This window comes from Gymnoscopelus braueri, assembly GCF_963280865.1.
Source record: "Gymnoscopelus braueri genome assembly, chromosome: 6".
In the NCBI taxonomy this organism is placed as follows: Eukaryota; Metazoa; Chordata; class Actinopteri; order Myctophiformes; family Myctophidae; genus Gymnoscopelus; species Gymnoscopelus braueri.
The window spans coordinates 38470571-38488343 of NC_137607.1; the positions used below are offsets into that span (position 1 = coordinate 38470571).

General features: G+C 41.2%; 2 protein-coding genes across 2 annotated transcripts in view; both read right to left on the reverse strand.

The window, feature by feature from the left end:
* The window catches only part of obscna (obscurin, cytoskeletal calmodulin and titin-interacting RhoGEF a), a 62291-nt gene extending 59561 nt beyond the window's left edge, over positions 1 to 2730 (reverse strand). The window contains exons 1-3 of the mRNA XM_080431974.1: positions 2524 to 2730; positions 562 to 779; positions 108 to 374 (exon numbers count right to left, since the gene is read on the reverse strand). Coding sequence (XP_080288100.1) covers positions 108 to 374; positions 562 to 658 — 364 coding nt within the window. The 5' untranslated portion in view covers positions 659 to 779; positions 2524 to 2730. The remainder of the gene's footprint in view (positions 1 to 107; positions 375 to 561; positions 780 to 2523) is intronic.
* A 3175-nt stretch (positions 2731 to 5905) lies between these two features.
* LOC308086928 (dynein regulatory complex protein 11) lies at positions 5906 to 16129 on the reverse strand (the record flags this gene model as incomplete). The annotated part of the gene is made up of 19 exons (XM_080430571.1): positions 5906 to 6019; positions 6133 to 6371; positions 6459 to 6636; positions 6734 to 6820; positions 6915 to 7114; positions 7633 to 7740; positions 8471 to 8553; positions 8703 to 8764; positions 9007 to 9099; positions 9542 to 9648; positions 10262 to 10337; positions 10989 to 11105; positions 11331 to 11415; positions 12028 to 12233; positions 12797 to 12868; positions 13011 to 13202; positions 13798 to 13917; positions 14710 to 15037; positions 16119 to 16129. 19 exons carry the CDS (start codon positions 16127 to 16129, stop codon positions 5906 to 5908), a joined length of 2478 nt encoding a protein of 825 aa, XP_080286697.1.
* Positions 16130 to 17773: the final 1644 nt, after the last annotated feature.

Consider the following 17773-nt stretch of genomic DNA (forward strand, 5'->3'; position numbering starts at 1 on the left):
TCAAGTCACAAATTTTCTACGTAGTTGTTCCATACAAAACTGTGCGAATACCCTTTGTGCTCTGTTGTGCTGTCATTCTCCCATGCTCTTGTACAATATCAGCCTACCTGTGACCCTTAGTGTGGCTGACGTCTCTATGTCGTTGACTTGAAAAGAGAACAGGCCTGCATCTCCTAAAGCCACCCTGTTCAGAGTGAGGGCGTGTCTCCTCCCGTGGCAGCTGATGCAGCAGTTTGGCCTGGACTTGAGCTGAACCCCATCCTTGGTCCACACTCCCTTCAAGTAGGCCACGCTGAGGGTGACTTCGAAGCAGCAGCTCTCACATTCACTTACTGCCATGTTCTCCAAAGCGTGCACAACCTGCAGGCGGTTCTCTGTAGGGGCACAAGCACACACAGTATGAACACACACACACACACACACACACACACACACACACACACACACACACACACACACACACACACACACACACACACACACACACACACACACACACAGGATTTTGAAGAAACAACTATTTTGTGTGTTTTGATAAAAGTGTATAAGAACAGTGCTTACTTGCAGCAGCAGCTACTATTCCTCCAGTTTTATTGTCTCCCATGGCTGGACAGGATGGGCTTTCTCCATTGGCAGGACAGGGTGGGTTGTCTCCCATGGCTGGAAGGATGCGTGACGTCGCTCACTCTTGCCAATCAGTTCCTCTTGAGTCTTTCCCCACTGATTTGGGGATCTCTTTTTGACCCCTTATTTTGTTTATCTCTAGGGTGATCCTAGGGCTAGGATAATAAAAAATCATAAATGTACCATTTTGAGAGCTCAAGGAAGTTTGATGTTTTTCAGAAAACATGCACACACACTTTTTTTTTTTTTTTTATGTTTAAAAGTAGGCCTGCACGCAACCAGATTAATCGAAGGTTGCGGCTCACCAATTCTGTGTGAGTTTTTATTTTTTTTACTGTATTTCACTGGGAGGACATGTGGAGGAACACACTAACCCTCTCTCTGCTGAACAGGCAACATGCATAAGTTGCTAGTGCAGTGACAACGCCCTCCCCTGCTGGCTTCCCACCCATGCGCCTGGCCAATTGTGTTCGTTGGAGTGTCCGGCCATGCAGGATGAATTTAACCCCAATCTCCATGGTGGTGGGCAGATACTTTATCCCTGCGCCACACAGACACCCTCAATGTGAGGGCGTATTTTTCAAGATCCCTTTAATGCATGGAGACGTCATTCTCACATGGTTGATGCCATTTCTGGCATGGATGTGCTCCTCTGTAATGAAGAACAGTAATCTCTGACACCTCACTGGGCTGGACTCAGCACCACTAATATAGACTCTGCTATGCTGCCACTTTCACCAGGGCTGAATGCATGGAGCTCAACTGTGTGGCTCAGTTGTTAGCCTGTTGCCTCACAGCAAGAAAGTCCCTTGATTTGAACCATACTGAGTCCTTTCTGTGTGGAGTGTTCTCCCTATGTTCATCCGGCTAGAGACATCCTCATACCCTGACAAAGACATCTGGGTCAAAACGTTAGCCTTTTGAATATCATGCTTTGCATCAAGAATATGAGTAAGAATAGGCCCATTCCTTTCTTTTAGTTTATGACATTTGCTGTGGCCAGCACCCTATCAGTATACAGGCTGTGATCCTTGCCTCTTCCTTTGTTTGTTAGGGACTTTCTGCCAGTGCCCTTGACCAAAGGCACTGGCCATAGAACTGGACCCCGGTGCCTGCCCACTGCTCCTAATATGATACGTAGACTTGCAGAGGTCTCATTTCGCCACAGGCATCAACAAAGTATAAATGGTGATTTATACTTACGCATACAGTGTTACATAGTGAAAATCGCCGATCTATACGAAGATCGCAGCACAACCCGTTGTGAGCTTGTAGATCAGATCCCTACAAGTATGTCTGATGTGCGACACCTGCACGCAACTAAGTATAACGTGGCTTTAACTTAATTTAAAGGTTCATGAGAAGCCTCAATCTCTAATCTGACAGACCGATTAGATTAGATCTGACGGTGATGTCATTGATAGTTCAAAAGGTTGACTCCTCCCACCACTGTTATCAGGGACATTATGTTTCCAGTGGAGATATCCCAAAACATCACCTCATTACGTACAGTACTGTAAGTAGTCACATTTCATCATGTAAAACAACTCTATATACTCATAACAATTGTCATGGATACGTCACTACTAAGAAGGCAGTAGAAAGCCTTCCAAACAATTGACTTAATACCTCTTTGTAATGCAATAATAACTACATTTGCAGATGGCAGTCATAGTTGAAAGGTCACCAGAGATTTGCAATATCAAAGCAGCTGAAGTATACAAACTTATAACTGTGACTTTCATATACTGTAGACATTTTTCAATACAATAAAATGTTGGATAAATATTTTCTGAAGCATTTACAGTCCTGAGACAAAATACATAAAAGAGATGACAACAACAACAACAACAACATAATGACCAAAACAAACTAAACCCACTACCCACATGTACCCACCTTGAGCTTGGGACAGCAGTATTCTGGGAGAAATAAAGTCTCCTACATAATAAAAAATGTTTGCTTTCACCCTGGTCTAGAGTCTGACAAAAACATCCTCCATTGCAACAGGTTTATCCAAGCTTCTTCTTGTTTCTCATAAATCCTTTAAGATTAACAACAAACTTTTGGCCAAAGGCGAGCATGCCCAGGTTAGCAAGCTGTGTCCAAGTCTCCAAAGTAGACAGCCTGTTGTGCTTTCTCTTTTTTTTTCATGCTTTGGTGTTGAACAGCTGACATATCTCTCCTCACAGACTACACTCCAAAATAGCTCTCTGTCATTATGGGGGCTGAGAGAACTCCTGGCCAGCATCAATAGAGCGACCACCTCCATTAAAGTGGGACCATCCCTAATAGTTGTATCAAGAAGTTGCATCTAACCCAGGTTTTGCTGATTTTGAAGTTTGAAGTGAGGGACATGTCTAGCACTCAACTGTAGTCTAGCGATTAAAATGTTGGATTTCCTTGTGGGAGACCGGGTTTCAAATCCCGAGCGTTACATGCAGAGACATAATAATACCATGTATGTATCTATATTATTGCTCTGACAACGCATCGCATTGTGATGCATCGATCAACGTTCAGTTTCCGGTACCCAGCATTGGCTGGGTTATTGCGTGGGTGAAATAGGCTCTGTATTTCTCTCTTCCTCTCCCTCTCTACATCCATCTCTCCCTTGCCATCTCCCGCTCTCCCTCCCTACCTCTTTCCCTCTCCTCCCCCTCTTCCTCTTTACCTCTCATGGGCATGTGCTGATTTGACCTTACGTCATCAGGGATCTCTGTTTATGGGCAATTAGGCATAAACGTTGTCTAACAATGTTGATTTGCGATGTGGCAGGGATCTCCCTATCACTCACTCACTCAGCACACACACACACACACACACACACACACACACACACACACACACACACACACACACACACACACACACACACGTACGTATCGGGTTTGTTTATGGTTATGTCTGAGTCAGAGTGACGTGGCCCTCCCATTGGCCAATTTTGATATAATTATTACATTATTATATTAAAATGTAACTCGTAATTCTAGTTCTCGTTATACAGGCTATATATAGAGATAGCAATGCCAAAAAAAACATCTTAACAAAAGAGTCCTTGCCAAGACAGCAGCATCACTTTCAGCATACTACGCATGACTAACGTGCTGTTTAATCACGTGCTACCGACACATATCTGTGGGTTCTGAGCATCTCTCTCAGGCAAGAGAGATCAAACTTTGTGGAACTCCGCTGGGAGGCTCCCAGGCATGCACAGTTGAAAGGTCACTAGATATTAAGAGATATTAAGATCCCATTTCACTGGACCATCACTGGGGAACCCAGACAGACAGATGCACGCACGCACGCACACACACACACACACAGTAAGTGCCCTCACAAAAACAAACAAGTACACAATTACAACAGTATTCCTTAGTGGCACGGTATGAGTTGTGGATATTAGGGGCTCCAAGGATAACGTTTGACAGTAACACCAAAGTCATGTTTTGCAAATATTATTTCATCATAAGATATCTTAGGGGTACAGTTTGTGGGGTACCTGGTCCAGACATCCAAACGAGACAAAGGCAGCAGCCCCCCTCCAGCATTGTTCCCCCCTCACTTTGACAGACGGGTCCATGTGTCACTGAGCCCCACTAAGTCCAGTGAAATTCTATCGACAGGATAATCTTCTGCACCATACTGGTGTGGCAGGAAAACAGCTCGACGTCACTGTGGCCTACTGTGGCAAAACAATTACACTTTTCAGAACTCTATAACTCACTACAACCCGATTTCTTCTGAACCTATACATCAATTTGTTACGGAATTTCCCTCTGTATTCCTTGATTAAATAAATGAACAGAAACTGGTCTGCATAGATTGCCTAAAGAACAAAGAGAAACCTAAAACCAAATCTAAACAATCTAGAAAAGTGGGAGCAGAGATGTTAGACTTGAAAGAACTGACAATGATCTCCAAACAATATTGCTCATCTGCAAACAACAAAGCTCTTAGGCCTATTCTACATGCTTAGTTTATTAATTTCAAGAAAAGATATGCTAGTTTCAGAGGGATTAATCAAGAATTTAGAGATAGGAGAGACAAAGAAGAAGCCTGAAATCATATCACTGGTTCATCAGATCAACTTGAAATCCATCTCAAAGAGATCCCTCACGTGTGTGCGGCATCCTATGGATGGTGGAAGAAGTCTAAAAATAGAGTAATGTGAAAGCAAGGCAATGTGAGATTGTGTTGAGTGAATATAGAACTCGACAAAACAGCTGAACTCTCCACTTAAGCCTCCGACTTCTCATTTGGACACAGTCGCTCTGTGTCTCAAGTTTCCTGTGGTCCGGGCTCTCCACACCTGATGGTGACTGGTCTTAACGAGGGAATCTGGGTCTGTTCAGTGCATCAATCAAATCATAACCACGCCACTTCCTAGTCATAGGATTAGGAGCAACCTCAGAGCCACATGACCAAAAATGCAGTTTTATCAAGGTACTGTACCAGTCAGTTTTCAGTTTTATTTACCAGTCAATAACATGGCCACCTCACCACAACCCATCATCATCGTCATTAACAGTCCAACATATCCATGAACAGAATAATATTAGATACCCTTGACTGGAGTCAACACTTTTTCCACATCACATCTAATTGCAGTATGGCCTTGGGTCGGCTTGACAACTGCTGCTTATAAGAGACGTGACCACCCGAGGCAGTGGACTGAACTTATTTCAGTGAAAAACAAGACTATTTAGCTAACTTTAAATGGGTCTCATGTGTCTGTGATGGATAACTTTAATAAGATAAGAACAATTAGTTGTCTTGTAGTTAACATCAAACATTGAAATTATAGTAATGGCCATTTTGAGACAAATGTAACAACTATTTAATGTACTATAAGTGAACATGATAGGATAAAAACATAATAATAATCACCTCAACTAGTAATTCCAACATTATACCTTAAAGAAAAGCTGAAATATGTCATCATCACACTGTCCTGTTTGGAGAGAACTCTGTATACGCGAGTCGCGAGACAAGGGGTTAGCACTCCCCCTTATAGACCGTCCCCCAATCCCATTTGCAGTGAGCTGTGGCATTACAGACGGAATGCCTTCATCAGCATATTTTCCAACATCCCCTTCCCAATTGCAGTGCTAGTTTGTTATTACTCTTCTAGCTTAGCAAATCATTGATAAAGAAGGACACCCCTGCTCTCTAGGGGTTTGACGCCCTCATCGACACAAGCAAAAGATTCAAAAAATATATAATATACTGTAATAAATATGATATCTGAGTTCGTTTAATTGAGGTAAAAATGACAATCTTATTTCTTTCCTTTCTTCTTTGTTCCCTTGCCCTTTGTGGCTGCCACCTCTTCATCCCTTCCAGTGGCTGCCTTAGACCGCTTCTTTCCCAGAGGAGTCTTTGCATACCAGCTCTGAGGACACAAACACAAAAACAACCTAAAAAACAACCTTCCCACCAGTGTTTTTCAGTCACACAAACGGGAAAACAACATTGTAGACCTAAACACAACATAATCCATTGTACCTTAAGGGCCTCTTCCTCAACCTGAAACACTGGGTCAATCTTGGCCAAAGGGGCAACAAACTCAGCAGCAGTCAGGGGTCTTTTGGCTAGCTGCAGGATGCGGCGTTCGGTCAGGATGCTGTCAATAACCCGCACCATATGACCAGGGGTATAGCCGTCAGAGATCTTGGCCAGGGAGCTGAGGTCCAGGGCACTGGTCACCTCACCTCCTTGCTTCTTGATCAGCTGTTTCCACATGACTGGAGAGGACCAGAATCAAATGTAATTTGGTAATAATATAGATAAATTGTTTTGGGAAATATTTGTACACACTTGTCCACTCTTACCGTATCTTGAAGCGTAGTCAGGCCTTGGTATGAGTATGATTTTGTTGTACACCTTACACAGTGACTTGATGTCAGCGTTCAGTGGGTCCCTTGTTGTCCCCATGACTAGAACACGATCCCCCCCTTTGATGGACTTCAGGACCTTGGGTAAGTCTTTCTTCAAGCGTTTGGGGTCTAACTGAGAACATGTGAGTTTAAACTTTAAAGCATTAACTATCAAACTGCTGCATTTATACATGATGGTGAAGCGACCTCGCAGTCTTGTTCATAGATACCTCTTTGTCCTCTTTGGGAACTTTCTTGTAGAACATCTTCTCTGCATCTCCGATCCACACCACTGAAGGCTGCATGAGTCTGGCAACCTGCACACCAAATGATTATGGTAAATGAATTGATAAATGCTGTGGGAGGGAAGATTGCAACATAACATGAACGATTGTGCTGTTTTGTGGTAACCTTAAAGACCATGTGAAGCATCATGGTAAGGCCACTCTTGCCCGGATACTTCCCAACTGTATTCAACGCTGACAGGTCAAATAGGTTGGCACCTAGTTCCTGGCAAATGGCATGAACCAACATCTTCTTACCAACGCCCGCTGGTCCTACCAGCATTATGGCCTTAACCAGAGGAGCCTTCTCATGGACTGCCTGGGATCCTGCAAACAACACACTATTGCTTTTAAATACAGGTGAGACTGACTTGACATATGGAGGATAGAAAGAAAATGGCACAGAACAATAACCAAGCAATGTAAACCCATGACAAATGTGAATACAATGCTTTAGCACAGAAAGCCCAATGCACCAGAGCAGATAGATTTTATTAGATTTTTATGAGGTGGCTCTGCAAGAGGCTATAGCTGTCTATGACAGGGTGTGTGTGTGTGTGTGTGTGTGTGTGTGTGTGTGTGTGTGTGTGTGTGTGTGTGTGTGTGTGTGTGTGTGTGTGTGTGTGTGTGTGTGTGTGTGTGTGTGTGTGTGTGTGTGTGTGTGTGTGTGTGTCCGTCCAGAGCTAATCTCACAAGCAGCTGGACTAATCAACGCCAAACATTGTACAGTATATGCACGCTGCAATTAGGCCATAGAAGTACATCCACAGTTTTGTTTTTCACCATAATGTTTTATACTTTTAAATATTTAAGTTTATATTATGGAAATTGAATGGCATATGTACCTAAAGGTAAGACAGCGTACAAAGTTAAGACCTGCCGCACATCAGACAGGGAAGGCATGGGCTCAATGTCTGTTTGTCTCAATGTAGTCCCAAGGTAGCTGTAGTCACCTAAAAAGACAAGAGGAAACAGCTGTGAGCCCGAGGCTTTGTAGGGCTTTCTAAAACTACCGGAAAGGATTTAAATAGCTATATAGACTGATCTAAGAGATTGTTGTACCCACCAAACATATTTGTCATTAATAGTGTGTCTCCAATAATAGACCAGATGAGGGCAGTATTTACCTTAAATCAATTCCACATGTCTGCCAGTTTTTCACTTGGGCTTATTTGTAACAGCTCTAGATTGTGTATGAACAGTACATAATAATTTGAAAATAAAACAGGTGCTGTAGCTACTGTAAAAGGTGCCTCTTTAAAAAAAAAGTTTCAGCTCCTACTCGGGATTTGAAACCGGGTCTCTGCATGGGAGACCAAACTTCTGCTGCTCTTATTGTCTTATATACCCACTCGACCAGGGGATATATTGTGCTTATAAGCTCCAGGCAGTACTATCTGTCAACTAGCAGGTGTCCTACTCGACACAAAAGGTCCAAGTTTCTCAGTGGAAGAGTAGGGAGACCACTGCAGACGCCAGATGTACTTGTTATATTGTAATGGCATATATATACAGTATATATATATTGTACATGTTTTATTAATTAAAATAAGTTCCAGATTGCAGCTTTAATGCAGGATAAATGCTTAAAGGGGGACTTTTACAGCAGCGACTCTGCCTATAATTGCAGATTCACTTAGGAGTGAAAGACGGCACATCAAACCACAAAGCGATATCTCTTACCCATGTAATCGTGCAGCTTAACATTATCTGCCTTCCTTAACACGCCCTGCTCCACCAGCTCCTGATACAGAGACTCTAAAGTCCTATTGGATGTGAATACATTGTGTCATCATGCTCTCCAGTAGAAGTGATTCAGTAAAATGCTGTGACTTTCACTAGTGAAATGTATTGGCTTTGGCTGTCCTATACTTTATGACATGATTTTCCACTATCACAAAGGAGTCGAGCTCACCTGTCAGCTGTCAAATCTTTGTCCTTCTTCTTCTTTTTCCCACTCTTTGATCCTTTCTTTTTCTAAAGCAGCGATGTAATGAATAAAACATAAACACACATCTCATAACCACTATATACTTTGCGTTTTGAGCTTATAGATTGACCTTTTCATTATTTTGAAAGTTTTCACCTATAATGACAGGCCCAAAATAGGGATGCCAGACAGAAAGTGAGAGTAATTCAGTAAAAAATATGACAAACGATCATGCCCCCCACATACATACTAAAAGATGGGTCTTATTTTGTTGGGTTTATTTCTTTACCTTGACATTTGATTTGGCTTTGCCCTTGCCCCCCCTGTCTTTATCCACCATTATCTTCAAGTTGTCCAGCTCCTGTCTCATCAGTGCATCCACCTGAGACAAACAAAGCCACACACCAATGAGTGTCGCTGCCTATACTGTATTGTACATAGTGAAGGGATGTTTGTCATTGAGTTGCTAAAGGGGGATTTATACTTAGTTGTGTGTCATTGTTGTCACGCACTGAAAATAGCCAATCTGCAAGCTCACAACGTGTCCCGCTGCATCACATTGTGAGCTGGAAGATTGGCTGTTTTCTGCGTATGACACGGAGCACAGCCAAGTATAGATCAGGCATAAGTGTATCCGGACACAAAGATCAGATACCACCTCACATAATAGATTTCTCCTATGCTTAGCAGTAATAGTTTTACAATAAAAACATTGGACCTAATTCTCCATGGAACGGAAATTTTAAACAAATGACAATATCTTGATCATCATTGGTCAATAAACCTTTGTAAGGAATTTGTATGGCAAAGGTTCATGGCATCACCTGTAGTCTTATCTCTGCCTCAATCACTTTCCTCTGCTCTTCCTTGATGAGTTCAGCTTCATGCCTCTGGCTGAAATTCTTGGACTCATCGCGGTTCTGCCACACATCTGATGACGAGAAGCATCATGTTCACATTGGTTTTTATTTTCATGTTGCATGTTTTTTTCATGCTTGATGCTGCCTTCACACTGGCAGCGACAAAGCTACAAATCGGCCAAGTGTGGCCAGCTACATTGATTCAGAAAGTGTTGAGGTTTTCTTCCATTCACATAATGGAGCAGGAATTGTGGGGAGGGAGAAAGGGGAGTGGAAATGGTGAAACAAAAACATGATTATATTTGAAAGGAAGCCCCGAGGCCAACTCCAAGCACACTCCGGATGAGCAAGGATATGATATAATCTGTTATTGACTTTATGAGCACTACATAACCACTTGTATTGGAGTTACAGGTCACCTATTGAACTCTAACTCTAACCAAGAGCACCCGGGTTGTCTTTGCTCTAAAGAAATATGATTGTTTGATGCTTGGAGTGCAGATTTTTTTTTAGATCAGTTCAACTTTGATTTGTAGCGCGTCACACCTGACATTCTGCTTTCCATTGAAAATGACTCCTAACCTGTAACCTGTTGCTTTGTCGCCGCTAGTGTGAACACAACATCAGTAATATTCATGAACTACCACCATAAAAAGGTACAAATCCCTGTTTTCCTCCGCTCACCTAGATAGGTCTTTTGTCCCACTTCTAAGTTAGACAAAAAGGTGGAAGGCAGCATCTTCAGTCCAGCCTCTTCCTCCTCCTGTTGTTCAGTAGGTCAGTGGTTTTCATATTTACATATTGTGCCCAAGGCACACCAATGAACAAGTCAAAATCGCAACACACACCTGTATTCATAGCAAAAAAATAGCAGATCTACAAGCTCATAACCTGTTGTATCAAGTAGATAGCATCTTTTAACACTTTTTGTTTTTAATTCAAAATGATGCCTATAATTACGTCCCCAAAATAGGGACGCCAGGTTGAAAGTCGCAAAACAATTTTTTGGGGGAATAGAATTTGCCTTATTTGGTTATAGCAAATAAAATAATTATTCACAACTTTTTGTATAGTTGTATATATTGCAATAATAATGTGTGGTTGTCACAAGACCCCAAGGCATACCTGGACACACCAGTATGCCTTGGCACACAGTGTGAGACGATCTATAAGCTCACAGTGTGATGTGATGCATCGTCAACTTGTAGATCTTCTATTTTTGCCAAATGTTGGCCTATTTAAGCCAAATGTTGGCCTATTATGACATGCCCAGAATAGGGACGCTAGGGTTCATGTGGTTAAGTCAGGAAAAGTATCTTACAGACTGTAAAGGTTCTGATAATAAATGAGCTAGTAAAACTACAGTGAATTACACACAAGAACAGAATGATGTGTAACTGGAACACTGTACCTCCTCTCCACCCTTCGCTTTGTCCTTTTTTCCTTTTCCCTTTTTCTCTTCCTTCCCTGGTGTGAAGAGCTTTTTGTTGGCCTCCTCGTCTTCCTTTGCAGCAATTTCCTCCATTAACTGAAAAAGGAATAAACCCTCAAACTCATCTGTATCCTTTATCCTGTATCCAGGCTGTGAATTATCCTATTAAGTAACGGAAGAACCCTTTCGCCCATTAATCAATATGATATGGTGTGTGTGTGTGTGTGTGTGTGTGGGTGTGTGTATGTGCGTGCGTGCGTGCATGTGTGCGTGCGTGCATGCATGTGTGTCGGGAGGGGTGGGGAGGTGGGGGGGTAGTACCTGTTGAGGGGTTTTCTCTGCGAAAATGAGAGTTGAGCCTCCGTCCTCTTCATCGGGGTAGTCCGGAAAAGATCCTGTTGCATCACTGGTAAACAAAGAACACCAGAAGCCGTGCTTAAAGGGACTACACCATGAATTTTAACTTTTTCTTCTTTTTTGTGTGTTTTTGGTCTCCCCTACCTCTCTTCTATCCCCAAAAATACCCCAGTTTGAACACTCAGGCTTTCACAGCAAATCTGGGGTTTTCTGTAAATTGGTCTCAAAACAGGCCAAACTGATTTGGTCCCTGACGTGACGTCACGTCAGGGTACAATCCCTCCCGTTTTTCAGTTCCAACCAAAAAAAAAAAATATTTTTTAATTTTTTTAATTTAATTTTTTTTACTTTTTCCACACAGAACCAGGAGATAACATGCATACAAACTGGCCCGTGCCAAACAGGACAATGTGGTATTGCAGGTGAAAGTGCTTTGTAAGCCAGAGAGAAGTTAGTTGGAATGAGTATATCTGAGGCTTGATTTAGGCTCAAACCTTTTGAAAAACGTTTCAAGGACATAAACAATATGATATTAAATATTATTAGTATTTGTTTAATTCATGGTGTAGTCCCTTTAACATTACAATTTATTTACTACTATAATGCGTAAATACTTCACTGTCGTAAATGCTGAAAATGACCCTCATCTGTGAAATCTTACTGGCATTCAATGAACCACTGGCGTATCTCGTCTTTCATGTTTTCAGTCCTTTCGACCCCCTCAACGTTCCGCAGTTTGCTCGTGACGGCCACTATGGACTTCTGGAAGTCCTCCTCGTGCGCCTCCTGTTGAAGCCGCGTTTGGGTCTGGGTGGTCTGGACCTTCTTTTCGGAGGGGAAGGGCTGCTCAAATCTGTCCTCCATGGCCTGGAAGAAATGACAGTATAACGGTCACATGTGTGTTTCTGACAGGCAGAAATTTGGGTTGAACCTTTCAAGCATGTTTCTGACCACACCCAATCAGTGATGTCACAGCAGGTATTTCGCCTTTCACAGCCCGGTTTAACACACTACACCATGAATTTTAACTTTTTCTTCTTTTTTGTGTGTTTTTGGTCTCCCCTACCTTTCTTCTATCCCCAAAAATACCCAGTTTGACCACTCAGGCTTTCACAGCAAATCTGGGGTTTTCTGTAAATTGGTCTCAAAACAGGCCAAACTGATTTGCACCCTGACGGGACGTCACGTCATGGTACAATACCTCCCGTTTTTCAGTAAAAAAGAAAAAAGAAAAAAGAAAAAGTTTTTTTGTGAGTTTTGAACGTTTCCACCTATAATGACATGTACCCTTTGGCCAAAATAGAGACGCCAGCTTGAAAGTGTCATCCAACGTTTGTGTTTGTGTTCAAAGGGTAAATCCATTCCACACTCATGATTTAATTATGATAATGCAAAATAGGTAGCATGAAGAGATGGACCAATAATCTCACCATGCCCAGAAATATCAGCTCTTCCTCCCGATCCCTTTTTGTTGTCTTTCTCTGGACGTAACCCCTCCACACCTGCAAACAAACGTTAAACACTGTCACACATTAGAATCTCTAATCTGTTAAATGTCCAAAAATTACCACAAATGGAGGAATATAGCTGAATGAGAGGGAGTGAGGCATTGTAAGCTAGCTTGATGATTTTAGTACAGAGCACCTTCTGAACAGAGATGGCAGCGGCGTTCCTGGCGGCCGCCCCCCTGTCCCTGCCCTTGGCTTTCCTCTGTCTCTCCTTATCCTTCTGGATCTCCTTCATGAACTTTGCCCTGAGGCGCCCCTGACGAGCACGCTCCGCCACCTGGATGACCTTAATGGCTTCCTCTGGATTCAGTCTGCGGACTAATGCAGGCTGTGGTGGAAACAACAAAAGCAGTCAAATCTTACTGGCATACTGTGAATGAGTAAATTCATAATTGAGTGCATCAATGAGTGAATACGCGTATTTAGTCTCTCAGCCCCAATTCAGTAGAGCTGTGGCTATTGTGGCATTGCAGCCTAGGGTGCCTGGACCGTCAGGCTACGAGCTGTGGCTATTTTAACAGCCTCGTTTATTAATTAACCCATTAAGACCTGAGGCCGATTCTACAAATGTCTTCTAAATCCTAACAGTTTTCAGAAAAACGTATGTTGCTATATCAGTGGTGTTCAATGAATAATTATGAATAATTAATAATATCAATAGTCATTGTTCAGAGTCAATTAATAGAAAAGCCTAATAAGGTGAGTGCTGGTGATCTTTTCAAGTTAAGCTTTTCAAGAGCCGTGCACCCGGTAAGACACTGACAACAAAGAGAGACAGACTTTTTGCCAGACGGGGTAGTTTGGAACATGGGCAATAGTTAATTACTTTTACACCCACTTTTCAGCACTGGCAATACGAGATCACTTGGCGAGATATTGGTTTGAAATATGAGTAATATTTCAGAAATATTTTAAACACCCACTTTGGCTTTTTCTGTTACTTCCATCTTGCTGAGAATGGCCGTGAGCATCGCCTGTCGCTGCTGAAGTACTTTGCTGCGTTCCCTGATGAAATAGCGAGGGATGGGAATCTCAATGTCTGCCTGGGGTGAAACCAAACACAACAGTGATCATTAGAATCATAAGCCAATGCAATACGGATGCGAAATAGACAGTGTGGTGGAAACTATGAATGACTGATGAGAAACAAATGAGAAACATTTTTTGTCTAAATGGAAAAAAAAAGAAAACGTATGGAGTTTTTTTTTTTTTTTGGTGTATGTTGATGTCTTGCCTTTGTTTGTGTGTTGAAAATGTAATAAAGAAAGCGTGCACAAAATTAGAATCATGAGCTAACACTGACAAAGTCCCTGCCTATATAATGAAGTATCTTAGAAGAATGGAATGTTGGTCAGTTACATTCAGTATTCCCTTGAGCTGCCCTGCCTTGAATAATCAACACATTTAACTGCCAACTGCCCCAAAAGGTCGACAACACACTGTAAAACTATGTCTGTCCTTGGCACCTACTCTGAATAGTGTAATATCCCAGTAAACATGAATGTGGATACAGCTGAAAAACTGCATGCATGCTCATGAATGCCCTGCCCCGCATTAACCCCTTGAACCCCAGCATCCATATTCTGGGGGGGAACATTAGCCAAAAATAGCCCTTTTCAGGCTCTTTTACAAGCTGATCTTGTACTGTAGTTCGGTGAAGAGATTTGGTGTAGTACAGAGCCAACTCAGGTCCACTTTACTTAAGTCTAGAGGAACTTAGTAAAGTATTCTTTCCAAATATGTGGCATGACACACACACACACGCACACACGCACGCACGCACACACCACAAGCTTCATTGCATTCCTTTACGTTCCTATTCCAGTGAAACTCACAGGTGAGAGCTTCAGGTCTTGAACAACATCATCCACGTAGTGGTACTCTGAGCACTCCTTGTCCACCATCTCATTCTTCAGCTCCAGGACTCTCCCTATTACTCCGTCCAAGACGGTACGGATGAGCCGTCTCTTCTGGGGTTGGACCACCTGGTCATGGGCCTGCTCCAGATGCCTAAAGATTTGGATATAGCGGACGTAGAAGGTGGCCAGGCGCTGGAAAAACACCACCCTGTCCTTCTCTGGACGAGCGGACTGGGCCGGGAACTCCTCAGTCAGCAGACTGGACAACTCCTCCTGGGCATCTACCCACAGTTTGTTGTAATGACTGGAAGAGAGATTATGGTCTACACATTAACCACATTATTTAAGTACAAATCCAATTTGAATGCTAATTCTGACAAGTCAGATCAATAATGAGTAATTTTGAGGATTATGATTATGATAAGATTGGGGGTTTAATCATGTCTCTTTTTTTGTTATGTCTTATATATATTTGTTGCCTTTTGTTTTAAACTGTAAAATATTCTGCATAATTCAACCATAGTATTGCAAGTCAGAATTATTCAAATCAATCACTAAAATGAACTTGTAACTCAGGGGTTGGTGTTTTTATTTTATTTTAAACATAGCCATAACCTTTTTAAACTGTCAATAAAATATTCGATCAATCTATATTTGTCCATTGTCCTTTGAACTGGAATACTGTAATATTTGTGGTTAACCAGACAGTCAACTGTCATACCAACCAATTAATTAAAAGTTAGCTATATGAACTTCGTAAAATGAACGTGTATTAGGCTATATATATATATATTAGGCTATATGGATAGAATGCAGTGGTGGAAAAAGTATTCACATTTTTTACTTAAGTATCAATACTGCAATGTAGAAATACTCACAAATAAAAGTCCTGAATTCAAAATTTACTTGAGTAAAAGTACAAAAGTATTGGTATCAAAATGTACCAAACGCAGAATGTCCCATTTCACAATAAGTTTACAAATGTATAAAAAATCTTTTGAAAATAGCAGATCTACAAGCTCACAATGCATAGCATCATGATGCAGTGTACAAGGGCTGAAGTAGTGTAATGTATGCTTTGTAATAATAATCCAAATCTACAAAGTAGGCCTAACTGGTAACTAGAATTTTCTAATAATTGCAGTGGACTAAAAGTACAATATTTGCCTCTGAGGTGTATGGTGGTGGAGTAGAAGTAAAAGTACTGAAAATTGGAAATACTCCAGTAAAGTAAAAATACCTCAAAACTGTACTTAAGTAGGCCTACAGTACTTGAGTAAAATGTACTTATGTTACTTTACACCACGGCAGTTTCAGATAAACCTTAATTGCTTTGAAGTAGCCTAACGTCCCCCCCGTCCCCGTCCCCCCTCTCGTTCAGTTACCTTTGCGACATCCCTCCAACATTAGACAGAAGCTAGTCACTAGTCAGTAGTTCATATATCTAAAGCACATCCATTATCATTTCTTATCTTGCCGAAAGTCAGATAGCGTCGTCTGCGCAAAAACAGTGTTAGCTCGTCTCCATGGTAACGGTGATGATGCCGGAAGTAAAGCATCCATGGATGTATGGGTGGTGGTCAGGGTCAAATTAGGTTTCACCAAGAGCAATCATTCAACAAGACATGAAGAAAGCAGGAACCGATCTCAATACAATACGTCCGGTGTGACACGTTGTGAGCTATTTTCAAAAGCTTTTTATACATTTACTTTTTAAAACCTGGGACATTCTGCATATTGAGTACTTCTACTTTTGGTCCTTTAGTATATTTTGATGCCAATACTTTTGTACTTTGTACATGTTGAATAATAGTATTATGCGTTGCAGTAGGCTATCAATACTTTTACTTGAGTAAAAAAATGTGAATAGGCCTACTTTTCCCACCACTGAGGAAGAGGGCCCTCTCTGAGTGTTGACTATGTGCATGTTATCAAGAAGATGAAAAGCATTTGGGGTCAGAATGGATATGGGCAGGCAATGATGTGGGATTTTAATAATAGCATTTACAATCTTGTTTTTTATTTTATTTTAGAAGATGTTAAATGTTATAGCTGGCTACTATAAGTTTGCCAGATCTGCATGGGAGCTGACAAGATAATTTCAATTTTGGAGCATGAATATAGATTGATCGAATATTTTATTGACAGTTTAAAAAGGTACAGGCTATGTTTAAAATAAAATAAAGTTCTTCATTTTAGTCATTGATTTGAATAATTCTGACTTTTTTAGTTTAAAACAAAGAGTTAAAAGTGATTTAAAAAAAAATGCTCAAGCATTTTATGAAAGTATCTTGCTATCTTTCCTAAATCAATGCAATAGTTTTAGTAGATTTTAAATAAAAAGCTATACACTTTAATGGAAATTATAAAGAAATTACGTCACCTAGTGGTGTGGCACCATCATGTCATTCAACGTGATTGACATGTTGATTATCAAAAATAGATTGATTGGTTGATAATCACCTACTGTAGGTGATTACTGTAGTTACTATAGGTGACCTACAGTAACTACAGTAACTAGCATTGTTCACGGTTCACGTTAAATTACATGATGGTGCTACACCACTAGGTGACGTCCTTTCTTTATCAATTCATTCAATGAATAATAACCTACAAGAAACCGCTTGTGTTTAATTGTGGCTTAATTCATGAAATGCACACAACGTGCACACTTTTAAGTGTGTTACTTTACAATTGAAATGATTTCTTGATTTATTATACACTGACTATAGGCTACCATTCGACAATATAGGCCTATTAATGGACCAAATTAATTTTAGAAGTTCATATTATTATTATATCCTAATTATAAAATGATTTTTAAAAAATCATATTGTTATGTCCTAATTATAAAAAGATGACAAAGTATAGGCTATGGTTACATTATTGATTTGCATCCATGATTAGTCTATCACACTTGCCATTGGCCTAAATGAGTAGCCTGCCTATCTAAACTAGAGCAATCCCCCCCCCCCCCCAACTCCTGTGACAGAGTTGGGGTTTATGGTTTATCTGAAACAGCCGTTCTATCCATATAGCT